The sequence below is a fragment of the Ranitomeya imitator genome, chromosome 8 (genome assembly GCF_032444005.1).
Source record: "Ranitomeya imitator isolate aRanImi1 chromosome 8, aRanImi1.pri, whole genome shotgun sequence".
NCBI classification, from domain to species: domain Eukaryota; kingdom Metazoa; phylum Chordata; class Amphibia; order Anura; family Dendrobatidae; genus Ranitomeya; species Ranitomeya imitator.
In genome coordinates this window covers 127,364,827-127,380,481 of record NC_091289.1, presented here as the reverse complement: position 1 = coordinate 127,380,481, position 15,655 = coordinate 127,364,827, and the positions used below count along the sequence as shown (strand labels likewise).

At 43.5% G+C, this 15,655-nt stretch overlaps 1 protein-coding gene across 1 annotated transcript in view; it reads right to left on the bottom strand.

Moving 5' to 3' along the window:
- SLC25A24 (solute carrier family 25 member 24) overlaps positions 1-14,128 on the bottom strand; it is a 36,826-nt gene extending 22,698 nt beyond the window's left edge. The window contains exon 1 of the mRNA XM_069737370.1: positions 13,770-14,128. Coding sequence (XP_069593471.1) covers positions 13,770-13,952 — 183 coding nt within the window. The 5' untranslated portion in view covers positions 13,953-14,128. The remainder of the gene's footprint in view (positions 1-13,769) is intronic.
- Between the last annotated feature and the right edge of the window lie 1,527 nt (positions 14,129-15,655).

Sequence of the window (15,655 nt, the reverse complement as noted above, 5' to 3'; positions counted from 1 at the left end):
TTGTTTTTGATTACAGCTAAAAGCAGCTTCATCATCAATACAATGTACATCCGTTGAGCTGCATAACTGTGCAACAATTAAAAGGTTATTCCCCAAAAATGAATGTATTTGCTATCCCTTTGCTGATTGCTGGGATCTAACTCCTGGATCTCTCAGTGATCTTGAAATTGGCGCACTGAAATCCTGCGAGCTCTGCGGTCCAGTCCTGAATAGAGCAGAATGCACAGGCATGAACTCCGCTCCATTCATTGCCTATGAGACTGTACTCCGCAGCCCCACAGACAATGAATGGATCTGTATGGATACCTCCACTTCATTTATCAACAGACCTGTCAATCACCTGGAGCAGCGCTTGGAGGGCACCAGACTAGTCACAACTACCCATCCCAATGGTCTCCGGCCAGTTCTTCATACTATTTAGCTTCAGTGAAATATATACATGGCTGCAGTCGGGCTCTGGTTCTTGCTGCCTGTGACTTGGGCCACATGAATCAGCTGATAGGTTCCCTTTAAAGCTTTGGATACAATAGCCCTGATTCATCTAGCCTAGCATTTTGTTTGCCATTCTGGATGAAGTGTGTACTGGAGTAAAATGCACCAAACTTATAAAGAGGAAAGAGCCCCTTAATGAATTTTGAGCATATTTTATCATGCATGTGCTCAGTCGCTAGCAAAGGCAGCCATGTACACGACAGGCGACCATGCATGTGTTCTCAAATGGGAAATGGGAGTATGTTATTCCCAGATACATCCAGCATGCCCAGTACATCTTTCCTCTGACATCTGCCATGGTGGCAAGTAGTGGGAAAACCATGGTTGTTTGGTCCCAGCAAAGTCTAAGGGTTCTGCTGACATTTATCTAATGGGTATACAGTTGTGACCTAAAGTATTGACACTCCTGCAATTCTGTCAGATAATACTCAGTTTCTTCCTGAAAATGATTGCAATCACAAATTCTTTGGTATTATTATCTTCATTTAATTTGTCTTAAATGAAAAAAAAAAAAAACACAAAAGAGAATGAAGCAAAAAGCAAAACATTGATCATTTCACACAAAACTCCAAAAATGGGCCAGACAAAAGTATTGGCACCCTCAGCCTAATACTTGGTTGCACAACCTTTAGCCAAAATAACTGCGACCAACCACTTCCGATAACCATCAATAAGTTTCTTACAAGGCTCTCCTGGAATTTTAGACCATTCTTCTTTGGCAAACTGCTCCAGGTCCCTGATATTTGAAGGGTGCCTTCTCCAAACTGCCATTTTTAGATCTCTCCACAGGTGTTCTATGGGATTCAGGTCTGGACGCATTGCTGGTCACCTTAGAAGGCTCCAGTGCTTTCTCTCAAACCATTTTCTAGTGCTTTTTGAAGTGTGTTTTGGGTCATTGTCCTGCTGGAAGACCCATGACCTTTGAGGGAGACCCAGCTTTCTCACACTGGGCCCTACATTATGCTGCAAAATTTGTTGGTAGTCTTCAGACTTCATAATGCCATGCACACGGTCAAGCAGTCCAGTGCCAGAGGCAGCAAAGCAACCCCAAAACATCAGGGAACCTCCGCCATGTTTGACTGTAGGGACCGTGTTATTTTCTTTGAATGCCTCTTTTTTTCTCCTGTAAACTCTATGTTGATGCCTTTGCCCAAAAAGCTCTACTTTTGTCTAATCTAACCAGAGAGCATTCTCCCAAAACGTTTTAGGCTTTTTCGGGTAAGTTTTGGCAAACTCCAGCCTGGCTTTTTTATGTCTTGGGGTAAGAAGTGGGGTCTTCCTGGGTCTCCTACCATACAGTCCCTTTTCATTCAGACGTCGATGGATAGTACGGGTTGACACTGTTGTACCCTTGGACTGCAGGGCAGCTTGAACTTGTTTGGATGTTAGTCGAGGTTCTTTATCCAACATCCGCACAATCTTGCGTTGAAATCTCACTGCGCATAGTAGACACAGGAACATTCAGGTCTTTGGAGATGGACTTGTAGCTTTGAGATTGCTCATGCTTCCTCACAATTTGGTTTCTGAAGTCCTCAGACAGTTCTCTGGTCTTCTTTCTTCTCTCCATGCTCAATGTGGTACACACAAGGACATAGGACAGAGGTTGAATCAACTTTAATCCATGTCAACTGGCTGCAAGTGTGATTTAGTTATTGCCAACACCTGTTAGGTGCCACAGGTAAGTTACAGGTGCTGTTAATTACACAAATTAGAGAAGCATCACATGATTTTTCGAACAGTGCCAATACTTTTGTCCGCCCCTTTTTTATGTTTGGTGTGGAATTATATCCAATTTGGCTTTAGGACAATTCTTTTTGTGTTTGTTCAATTAAAACAAATTAAATGAAGATAATAATACCAAAGAATTTGTGTTTGCAATCATTTTCAGGAAGAAACTGAGTATTATCTGACAGAATTGCAGGGGTGTCAATACTTATGGCCACAACTGTAGATGGATAACCCATCCATCCCTGTACCATATATTACACACTTTTCCAGGGTAGAAACTTTGCTCTACTAAATCCTACAGATGCAGATACTGTGGGGCAGAACTAATGGTAATGTGTGATTTGCTCACATCCAGTTAGTCCATGGACAAGAAATGTATATGTAAGTCCTATGTTAGCAGAATTTACTTTAGTTGGGTTCTCTATAATTCTGTGCTCACAGGCAGCAGATTTGTCGCAGAAATTTCAGCGACTGTCCTATTCATGTGACTAAGGCTTGCAAAAAAAACAATATGCTCAGCACTAATTAAAGCAGTGTTCACCATATCCAGTGCTCACAGCCCCCAACGGATCACGTTTTCACGATTTTCTTAGTTTTGCACAGGTGTCAGAATTATTATCAAGGTATTAGAACTGGTCGCACGTTCTCTCACCTGTGCTATACTAAGGAAATCCTGAAAACACAATCAGCTGTTGTCACACTGTGATGGTCTTAGGTAGGTGGGCCTCAAACTGTCCCTGAAACTGGGACACTAACTATCCCTGTCCCAAGAGTACTCTTCATGGTAGAGAGGCCCGAGTCTCCGACCTCACTATGCTCCTGTTAATTCCTGATCTGTCCCCTCCCCCCACCCCATGAAGCCTGGGACAGAAACAAGACACAAAAGACAAAACAGGGATAACAGAAACCCTCCATCGTACAAAAGCACCAATAATAAGAAGGAGGATAGGGACAGGGAGGAATAAACTAAATGGGAACAGGGACCAGGAGATAACTACACACATAATAGTGAACATGTCCACAACAATTTCTCTCCAACCACTTAGAATAAGCACGCAGCACAGGAAGACGAATCTACAAAAACAACAAACACCTATTCAGCATAGCTCTCCTAGGAGCAAGGAAGCAGAGCTTTCAATGGCAAGACAGAGGGTCTGGCCAGGTTTTATAGGAAGAGGTATGGACCCGATCAGAAGTAGCAGAAAATGGAGCTGCAAGTTTCTCACGAGTTTTCTACAAGAACAGCATGGAAAGGGTCATTAACCTCTTAAGCACCAAAACAAAGCTAGATAGATTAGCGAAATTAGGATTATTTAGTCTAGAAAAAAAGACGACTGAGGGGCGATCTAATAACCATGTATAAGTATATAAGGGGACAATACAAATATCTCGCTGAGGATTTGTTTATACCAAGGAAGGTGACGGGCACAAGGGGGCATTCTTTGCGTCTGGAGGAGAGAAGGTTTTTCCACCAACATAGAAGAGGATTCTTTACTGTTAGGGCAGTGAGAATTTGGAATTCCTTGCCTGAGGAGGTGGTGATGGCAAACTCAGTCGAGGGGTTCAACAGAGGCCTGGATGTCTTCCTGGAGCAGAACAATATTGTATCATACAATTATTAGGTTCTGTAGAAGGACGTAGATCTGGGGATTTATTATGATGGAATATAGGCTGAACTGGATGGACAAATGTCTTTTTTCAGCCTTATGTTACTATGTTACTATGTTAAAACACATTAATTTAATATAGGACCAAAAAACACAGGCTAAACAATATGCAGTGATCTTCTACCCCCAGATCTCCCAGGAGGACATGACATGCTCGTAATAGTTGGGGGGCTGTAAGGACTGGATTTCGGAAATGCTGTTCTAAAAGAATCAAGTGAATACACAGGTGCACACTGTCTACAATACAAACAATGTTAGAGCTGAGGTCTTTATGCAGCCAAATAATTGTATGTTCGATCATTCCTACAATAATCCAAACTGAATCATCTCAGAATGACCAGAGATTACACATTTTAACCATTTTGTAATCTATGGTGTGCTATTACTGAAGTGACTATCGGTGCATACAGTGGGTTCAGTAGGTGAGCCCGCTGCACATGGTAGATACCGGCTGTGTAATACAGTCAGCTCCTGCCTCTAACAGCAGCGATACAGGCTTACTCTGATTGCTGCACTTTATCTACTTACACGCTCCTGTCAAACCTCTAACAATGCCATGTAAAGAGTAACTAGGTTTTTTTGGGCTTTGTTTTTTAAGAATTTTGTTTTGAATGAAAGTTAGGAAACTTTACAAATCACTTTATTAGGAGATTTGTCTTCCTGTAAAGTAAATGCATGCAAGTGGCGGCCAAGCCCCTGCTTTTCCCCTGTCTATGTGCCTATTTTTAGCTCCATTGCTATAAGAACATACTCATTTGGAGTACAGATAATGGCAGTGAAAGGGTCAGCACCGGTGTATCACTATCACTGGGGATAAGCTGTTACAGGAGGCTGTTCTGAGAATGCTCATGAGGAGACAAGTACTGAACCCAGGGCTGGCATCAGCACCCAACGCACCCGGGCAAGTGCCGGAGCCCTGAGCAGGTGGGGGGACCATTTCCATTTTGACAAGTGTGTGAACAACTTTTTACTATTGATAAAAATAATTAAAAAAAATAAAAAATCGTGCTATACTCACCTTCTGGCGGCCCCCGCAGCCTTCCTGATGATTGTGATGCTGCTGGCAGCTAGTGTTCCCAGTAATGCCTAGCGAAATGACCCGATGATGTAGTGGTCTCGCGAGGCCGCTACGTCATCACAGGTAATTGTCTCACAAGGCATTACTGGGAACGGGAGCATCGCTAAGCCTGGGCTGGAATCCGGGGGCCACCAGAAGGCGAGTATATAACTATTTTTTATTAAACTTAATTAATTTGACTTAATTCTTTTTTTTAACAAGGTTATGGTGCCCACACTGCTATATGCTACGTGGCTGTGTTATATGCTACATGGGCTGTGCTATATACTAGGTGGACTCAGCTGTGCTATATACTACGTGGGCTGAGTTATATGCTACGTGGGTTGTATTATATACTACGTGGCTGTGCTATATACTACGTGGCTGTGCTATATACTACGTGGCTGTGCTATATACTACGTGGGCTGTGCTATATACTAGGTGGGTTCAGCTGTGCTAAATACTACGTGGGCTGTGTTATATGCTACGTGGGCTGTGCTATATACTACGTGGCCTGTACTATATACTACGTGGGCTGTACTATATACTACGTGGGCTGTGCTATATACTACGTGGGCTGTGCTATATACTACGTGGGCTGTGCTATATACTACGTGGGCTGTGCTATATACTACGTGGGCTGTGCTATATACTACATGGCTGTGCTATATGCTACATGGGCTGTGTTATATACTATGTGGGAAGTGTTATATCTTATGTGGCTGTGCTATATACTACATGGCTGTGTTATATACTATGTGGCTGTGCTATATACTACATGGGCTGTGTTATATACCATGTGGACTATGTTATATGCTATGTGGCTGTGCTATATACTACGTGGCTGTGTTATATACTATATGGCTGTGTTATATACTATGTGGGCTGTGTTATATGCTACGTAGCTGTGCTATATACTATGTGGGCTGTGTTATATGCTACGTAGCTGTGCTATATACTATGTGGGCTGTGTTATATGCTACGTAGCTGTGTTATATACTATGTGGGCTGTGTTATATGCTACGTAGCTGTGCTATATACTATGTGGGCTGTGTAATATGCTACATGGCTGTGCTACAGTATATACTACATGGGCTGTGTTATATACTACACATTTTGCACTTTTACAAATGTTTTACGTTAATACTTTCTAATGTTTACTTTAAAAAGTTTTCTGTTAAAAAATTGTCATTTTCAATGTATGCAGTTTTTTATTTGCAGCATGTTTAGCTAACAATAAAATGCCTACTGGTAACTGAGGAAGAGGGAGTAGGTCACAAAAATTGACATATAAAGGATTGACTTATATAAAGCCCCTCTGCTGTATGATACTGTAGAATTTACAATAGCTATCACTCATGTAAGAAGTGAAATCTGGCATTGTACTATACCTATATGTCTCTGCTGTATCTGTGCATCATGAATCGCGGTATGTGTTAAAGGGGGGAGCCCACTGAGACTCTTTCGCCCAGGGCCCTCAAAAACCCGGAACCGGCCCTGGCTGAACCCCTCACTGCCATCATCTGTACTCAACAGGACTACGTTTTGATAGTATGCAACTAAATGCAGGCACATAGACTGGGGAAAAAGCAGAGGTTTGGAAGCCACATTCAATTTTTTTACAGGACTGAAGACAAACCTAATAATAAAGGGATCTGAACAGTTTCATAACTTTCCGTTTGGAACAAAATTATAAATAAAAAAAATGAAAGTTTAGCTATTCTTTAGTGCAATCCTGATGGGGCGTCAGTACGGATGCCCATTGGCCCTCTCCCACCATGATGTAACTGAGGGTTGTGATACCACTGTTAGTGCCAGGCTGGGTTTCATAAGAGACCATGATTTTTCTATATACTGCAAAACTGAATTATTGCTGTATACAGGACAAGTGATCAAACGATTGCAGAGTAAAGTCCCCTAAAAATAAAATAAAGTGGAATGAAATTAAAAAAAATAAAATAAAAAATCAAATAAATAAGTAAATTAGGCCATTATCAGTAGCATACATATAGGAAATTCGGGGAGGGGATGAAGTCAGTATTCTCACCTGTATAGAGACACCGTATGCACTACCAGATGTGGTGCCTAAGTAGGGTCCAACACCATATATAGAGAAAAATAGACTTAGGCACTCAACTTATGTGGATTTTTTTTGTGATTTATTGTAGTCATCAAATTTGATGACTACAATAAATCACAAAAAACCCCACATAAGTTGAGTGCCTAAGTCTATTTTTCTCAGTATTCTCACCTGTGACCTTGTAGTCTGAAGGGTATAAAAGGCTCCTTTTGTGCATAAAAAGACACCAATATGATCTATGGCACATGGTCGGTTTAGACCCAGTTGCAGATTTTGCACTGGGGGCCCAGGAGGTTTAGGTTAGGACTGTGACCACCACTGATAAAACACAGATACATACACATCAGGCCACACTTAACCCGTGCTTTACAATGAACACATATCAATATAGTGTCTGGCCTGATTTATAGTCTGCAAGGTTCAATACAGAGATCAAAGTAACAATCTCGTCATCCTGATGACAGGCCTCACCGCGCCCTGCAGATATTGATCCTGCAGAAGACACACAAAACAACCCAGCATAACATCCCGAGACATGGCAGAAAGCTTAGGGAGTCTAAGGCCAGTATTACACGGCACGATCACGGCCATTAATTGAGCAGCTACATGGAACTGGTCATTTATTGGCTATTGTAAACAGCCACAATTGTATGTGCACAGAGCGATCATTATTACGATTGTTCTGTGTTCATAGAACATTATCTTGTCTCATTTCATGTTATGCTGCCGAGAATAATACTTTTTAAGCCTACTAAAAATCATCATGCCCGATGAACGAGCATTATGTGCGGTTCAGATGGGGCAATAGTTAGAGGAACAGCAGATTAATAGACCGGCTAATTGGGAAGGGGGGGGGAGGGTTAAAAAATGCTGCATAGTAAAAATTACTGAAACCACAGAAAAAAAAGTAACAATCATGTCTTAAATGTCATAACTGTTGGGCCACGGTCACCCGTTGAGTATTTGGTCAGTATTTTACCTCAGTATTTGTCAGCCGAGACCAGCAGTGGGTGATAAATACAGAAGTGGTGACGTGTTTCTATTAAGCCGGGATCGCACATGGGAGAAATACGGCCGAGTCTCGCATGTTAATACCCGGCATTGCTGCCGTCACTCAGGAAGGGAGCGTGCGGCCACATAGCAATACATGGAGCCCCACGGTCCACTCCTGAGTAACGGCAGCAATGCCGGGTATTAACATGCGAGACTCGGCCGTATTTCTCGCATGTGTGATCCCGGCCTTATACTTTTTCTCTGATTGTTCCACACCTGGTTTTGGCTTACACATACTGAGGTAAGATACTGACCATATACTGAACATGTGAACATGGCCTTATGGTTACTATGTCTAACAGAAGCAGATTATATGTAACATGTCATTCCTGCTGCCAACACCAGCCTAAGAGGTCCTGCACAATGGTGTCATGGCTTCTATTCATAACAACGCTATCCCAGCTATCAGGGCCGGTTTTAACTCCTAATGGAATCGGTCAGTATTCGGTATTTTTGACAGCAAGGAGTGCTGGAGCTATTTTCGTCAACCAAAATAACGAGTCCCTGAATAAAAAATGACAGACTCCAATGTGAGCCGAGCCTTCAAGGGAATTTCTGGGAATTTATGATAATGCTAAGTTACTGTATAATAAAATCCAAAGTTTCAGATATTATCTGCTATATCCACCAAGTGCAAATTCTGACTGCGTGAACAGAGCTCACTTTCTAAGTGAATGGGATCTTTAAAATTGATGTAAAAACCAGGCCAGCCTATACAATGAAGTAAATTATAGCGAAGGCCTCTTTCACACTTCGGTCTTTTTCCTCCCGCCGAAATCCGTCGAGTTTTGAAAAAATAGGATCTTGCAAATTTTCCAACGGATCCAGTGCACGATGGATGAAACGGATGGCCATCCATCACAATCCGTCGCTAATACAAGTCTATGGGAAAAAACAGGATCCTGCAGAAAAATTTGCAGGATCCTGTTTTTTCAAAACTCAACGGATTTCGACGGGAGGAAAAAAGACGAAGTGTGAAAGAGGCCTAACATGTTTAAGGAACGGGCATGATCTGTGAAAATAGTCAGATACTACATAGTTATTCCATATGCAAATTATCTCATGAATATGTCTACATTAATAAAAGGTGACAGTGACATGAATCTACATAAAAAAAATTTTTTCTCTGAAATGCCCAAGTGTTTCAGGAGAAAGAAGGGTCAAGCACATAGTTTTAAAAAGCTTAATCCTTTTGTGGAGATCAGTTGCCGACCAAGTTGTTAGGAAGGAGAGATGTTTCCTACTCTCCCCATTAAAAAAACACAGATGAAAGTATGCCCTGTATACCCATGTCCTGTTCTTAGCACATCATTTTGCTGGTATGTATGGTGGTGGTGTTTAACTAACTTGCAGTGAATCGCTCGGGTTAAAAATTGGGGCAGATCCTCAGCACTGTAAAAGCAATAAGAGGCTGAAACTGGGACCTTCTTGGTCATTTTACCATAAGTTTAGTTAGTTGCAGGCTTCTGTTGGCTGGGCACCCCGTGGTGACTTTGTCAAACGTGAGGTACATAGGCATGCTAGACTTTGCAAAGGGTAATAGTAACCTTCTGAATTAGGGCTAGGCTTTCTTTTTAGCTTTGTTGGGCATTCCTGAGAAAAGTAGAGTTCACCAGTAGGAAGCAGGACCAAACCAGTCTAGGGAGAGAAGGGTCCTGGGAAATGGTTCTCTCTATAGGCCGGGATCACAAATGCGAGAAACACGTCCGTGTCTCTCATGTGAAATCCAAGCTCTGGCGCCGGCACTGTGGAGCGGAGCGTGTGGCCGCATAGGAACACATGGAGCTGCACGCTCCGCTCTGGAGTGCTGGCGCCAGAGCTTGGATTTCACATGCGAGACACGGACGTGTTTCTCGCATGTATGATCCCGGCCTAAGACCCCCACATACTTCAGATAGCTGTCGGGTGAAGAATTTTTCAGCCATCTCCCCCATACACAATAATGCTCAGATCGGCTGAAAGTTCCCATGTTCTCAATGAGAGAAGCACTGTCAGTCTCGTCTTGGTTAACTCTCGGAGAACAAGAAGATGAGCCATTGGCAATCTAATATGCCGCATTCTTCTCTCCCCGACATCAGTCGGTGAGGAAGACGCAGGAAGCCCTTCACACATTACACTGCCCCTCGATCCTGCCAATATCATCAGCTTCAGACAACTTTCGTCTAAAGTGTATAGCGGCCTTAAGTTTGTCAAAAGAGAGTACCTAAAAAGATGAGGTCCAAATTGTTGTAAATGTGGCTTGGTAGTTGAGGGAGAGGCTTTATAGTAGTGGTAGCAGAGTATTATCACAGCAAATTACATTATTGTTTTAGGGCAGGTTTAGAGGGAAAGCTAACATAAGTTGACCCTAAGGGTATGTGCACACGTCGCGGATTCCATTGCGGAATTTTCTGCGTGGATTCTGCAGAACCGCCCTGCGTTTTAACTGTGGATTCCCTGCAGATTTTGTGCGGAATTCACCTGCGTTTTACCACCTGCGGAGTCCTATAGTGGAATAGGTGTAAAACGCTGCGGAATCCGGACAAAGAATTGACATGCTGCGGAAAATAAACCGGAATTTTCCACAGCATGTGCACTGCAGATTTGGGTTTCCATAGGTTTGCATGGTACTCTACAATGCATGGAAAACTGCAGGGCCAAATCTGCAATGTGTGCACATATCCTAAAGTAGACTAATGTCAACCGAACCTGCAAATATTGATGGGTTTAGCTGACTCTCTACTGCGTATGGGGGTGCGGGCCAACTGATTGTCAGGGAGATGTTGATCACTTTTTTTCTCCTGGAGATAAGTCGCTAATATGAGAGAGTTAAATATGGGAGAGATGGCCAAGATGGCTGTCGGCTAAACAATTAGCCGAAGGATTGTTTGTGCAACAGCCATCTAAGGTGCATGGCTGGCTTTAGACTCTGAAACAAATGCTAGCACTTATGAGTAGTCGCCCAAATTTTCCAATTCATAGGATAGGTGATAAATGTCTAATCACTAACAGCCTCACTGCATGTAACCTAACAGATACACCAAAATGGAGATCCAAAGGCCCTAGTTCCTTCTCAAGGTACGACCATTGGGAGGTCTGAATGGAGCATCTATGTGCAGCTTTAGGCTGGGACAACACACAGCGAGCTTTAGTGCTCGTTCAGACGGGCATATATTCCATCCTTGTTAGCCAGAGACTCCACACAAACACCACATGGACCCATTACAGCCCATGTACACATGGCATGGGTATGTCACCCATCAGGAAATCAAAGCATTGTCCATAAGGCTCATTGGGAAGTTGCAGCAAGCAATGTTCCGTTTTATACACCAGAGTAGTTCATGCAATGGAAAAATGGCTCTGGCACCTGTCTGCATTGTGCACAAGTGCAAAGAGCTTTACATGGAGAAAGTTATGTCTGCAATTTATGGATGTGACTGGCTGAACCCAGCCTTAGGCCTCATTCAGACCACTGTGATTTTTCACAAATGCAAAAAAAAAAAAAAAAACAATCTGAGCATCATCAGTGTTTTAGATCAGTGCTCAAACCAGGCACAAGCGTTCAGTGCTTCACGGCGGGGCCGGTCATTTGTATACACCTTCCCACCTGCTTGGTTCCACTGTTCTCCTTTCTCTGGGTCTAAGGGTATGTGTCCACGTTCAGGATGGCCGGCAGTTTTGACGGAGCGGCAAACTCGCTCCGCCCCCTTCTGGAGATGCGATGATGCCGGATGTGTTCATTGCACACATCCGGAATCATCGCACCCCACACATAGGGCCCTGTGTTATACCTTGTGGCGGCGCATGAAATCCCCTCCACTCTGCTGTAACATATAGACGCTGCGTGTTTGCTGCTGCGGCTCTATGCAGCATCAAACACGCAGCGTTTCCTGAACGTGGAAACATACCCTGAGGGCTCCTTTTCACTTGCGAGACATATGTCCGAGTCTCGCAGGTTAAATCCCTCCTCTGGCGCCGGCACTTCGGAGCAGAGCGTGCGGCCGCACAGCAACACATGGAGCTGCACGCTGCGCTCCGAAGTGCCGGCGCCAGAGGAGGGTTTTAACCTGCGAGACTCGGACGTATGTCTCGCAAGTGAAAAGGAGCCCTAAGAAGCCAGAAGTGTCAAAGAGGGGTGTGGAGATAGGGGGAAACCAAGCAGGAGTCTATAAATGTTTGGTTCCGCCATGAGGCACAGACTGCACGACTCGGTTTGAACAGTCATTCCGTGCTGACAAGAGTCCATTTAAACTACAAACCTTCTTCTATCTATTAATGTTAATCACGGACAGAACACTGATGTCATTTGTGTGCCGACAGTGATTTTCACAGCCCAACAGACTAGTATGGGTAAGGGTCTTTCCGTGACATGGATCAAAAGAAGACAGGTCTCTGATTTGTTTTGCAGACACACTGTCTGCATAAAAACAGGGGCATGTGAACAGCCCCTTAGCTATAATGGGTACGAGTTCTATCCATGAAAACCACAGATATAAACATACATGAAAAACAGTAGTCTAAATTGGGCATTAGACAAGGACAACATCAAAGCCAACAACGGGTGCATCTACTGTGTAGCACAGGGGTCCCCGACTTGTGGCTCGCGGCTGTCTACCAGCTTGCTGCATTAACACCAGGTGTAGCAAACGGCTATTAACACACTGCCTTGGTGTGATTTCAGTGGAAAAGCTTTGGGGGCTGTGGGTGTCCTAATGAATGCTAGTGGGTCAGGAGCTGGATGTGGCTCGCGACCCTCTCTCAGAACTGAGTGTGGCTCTTGGGCCAGAGTCACACTACCGTACAATACGGCCGAGTACTATGCGATAAAACAACCCATAGCACTTGGCCTAGTGTTACTCTATGCCGAGTCTCTGGTGAGCACCCATATAAGTTTATGGGTGTGAGTGACAATGCACGGCACTCGCTGTAGCGCAATCTTCTAATTGAAGATCATTTAGGGATCATGCAGATGTCCGTGCAACATGGTCCGAGCACAGACCGCAATGCACAGACTTGCGCAGGATTCCGGACAGGAGCGTGACCACTTCATATATTTCTATGAGGCTGTCACGCTTAGGTCAGGAGACCCACGACCAGTGTGTGCAGTGTGGTCCATGCTCGGACTGTTGCACAGACATCGGCACGAGCATATGAAAAATCATCGAATTTTCATCCATAACAATGGGATGATTTTTCATCTGTATCGTCATCCGTTTTTATGCTTCAGCAGTGACTAAGATTTACAAGATGAAATGCAGTTTATTAATGTTAATAATTGCAGCGCTTCTGTAAAAATCGGATCTGATTTTTTTTGCACACCCATAGACCTGAATGGGCGAGTCTCATCCAACACACAGAAGAGATTCGTGCATGCTGCAATTTTTGTCACGGGCACATTCTGTCCATGAAGCAATGGTCATCTGAATACTGATAAACACCGTCCCAAGGTCTGTCAGGTTTATTCTCAAATGTATTGAGGCCAAATATGTCTGTGTGAACAGAGCCTTATGTCATGGAGTGCACAGCCCAGGAATGCTGCCCCGAGCATTGCTCATACAGACGGCAGTGCAGGAATATGGGCTGTGTATGATCAGGACAGTGAATGCAGCACAATTACTGACATCGCCATATATTACATGCTTCATACTAGCAACACTGGAATTACCTTCCACAAAGGGAAAGCAGGTACTATGGGCACACAGGATAATCTCACCTCCTCGGCGCCTGCCCCCACTGACATGCCCATCGCCTTCAGGCCCTGCTGGAGCTCCAAGATGTCCACCTTGCCATCCTTATTGACATCCAGCTTATTGAAGAGCTCGGCATACTTGGCTGGGGAGTCTGATCCCTCGCAGACAGCTCTGCTCAGCACCACTCGCCTGATGTGCTCGTACATTGCAGATGTGGAAGACTTGGAAAAGAAGAGAATAAAGAGTTAGGAGAAGTGGGATGGATTGGGACTGCAGAAAAGGATCAAGACACTGCAGGCCAAAATAAGAAATGTAGAAAAGCAAGTAGTACTAGAGCAGTGACAGGACACCGCCCAGGCTAGGGGAGGACTGGGCCGCCTCTGGGAGGGCCACATAGGGATTCCCTACATGTAGGAGGAGGGACTGGGGATCACTCTGTAGTTCTCCTCCCTGGCTGCCTTCTCTGCACAAACCTCTGCAGCCATTGCTTGTACACTGCATTTCCTCATTAACCCCTCCTTAACAAGAACTCTATGCTGAGCTAAGGTTTGCCAAGTAGGAACTCGGGGTCCTCGTGTAAGGCTGCCGTCACACTAACAGTATGTGGTCAGTATTTTACATCAGTATTTGTAAGCCAAAACCAGGAGTGGAACAAATAGACGAAAAGTATAATAGAAACATAAGCACCACTGCTGCATTTATCACACACTCCTGGTTTTGGCTTACACATACTGATGTAAAATACTGACCAAATACTGATAGTGTGACTGCAGACTTACAGATGCATCTAGACCACACGGAACAATTCTGCAATGTTCTGACTCATAATCTGACCCCATAAAGAAGCATCAATAGGGTGTGAGCAACTCCTCACAGCAGAGGTTACTAATGCAAGCCCCTCCGCATTATGCCATCTGTCTTCACACATCAGCAGATAAGCGCTGTGGAATTAATGGCGCTATATGGCCGGCGTCACACTCGGCGTATGAAAATTCGGTCCGTTATTTATGGCCGTAATAAGCAGAAAAGTCCCCAAAATAGTGATCCGTATGTCATCCGTAGGCAGGGTGTGTCAGCGTATTTTGTGCATGGCATCCTCCGTATGTAATCCGTATGGCATCCATACAGCGAGATTTTCTCACAGGCTTGCAATACGGACATACAATGGATCCATGGGCTCAAATAATCGTAAAAACATATATACTGTCTATATATATATATATATATATATATATATATATATTTATATATATATATGTCTCACTGACATATATATATATATATATATATAAATATATATATATATATATATATATATATATATATATTTAGTGAAAAAATTGGAACAGCATCAAATTACTACCTTACAAGGCATGCAGAGCTCTCCCGACCAGCAATCCAATGGTCAAAAAGTAATAAACTCAAAAAAAAAGGAAAAGCAGCACAAAATAATTGAAAAAAAGTGGACTTTAATGCCTGAACGGCGTGGCAACGGCTTGACAAAGGATAACACATCCGAAACGTTGCCACGCCGTTCAGGCATTAAAGTCCACTTTTTTTCAATTATTTTGTGCTGCTTTTCCTTTTTTTTTTGAGTATATATATATTTATATATATTCTATGTGTACACATTTATTTTACCTATTCTACTGTAAGCTGTCAGTGTGATTTTACTGTACACCGTACTGAATTGCCGGCTTTTCTCTCTAACACCGCTGCGTATTTCTCGCAAGTCACACTGTTGGTCCGTGTGCAATCCGTATTTTTCTCGCCCCCATAGACTTTCATTGGCGTATTTTTTGCGCAATATGGTGACAAACGCAGCATACTGCGATTTTCTACGGCCGTAGAAGACCGTATAATACAGATCAGTAAAATACGGCAGATAGGAGCTGGGGCATAGAGAATC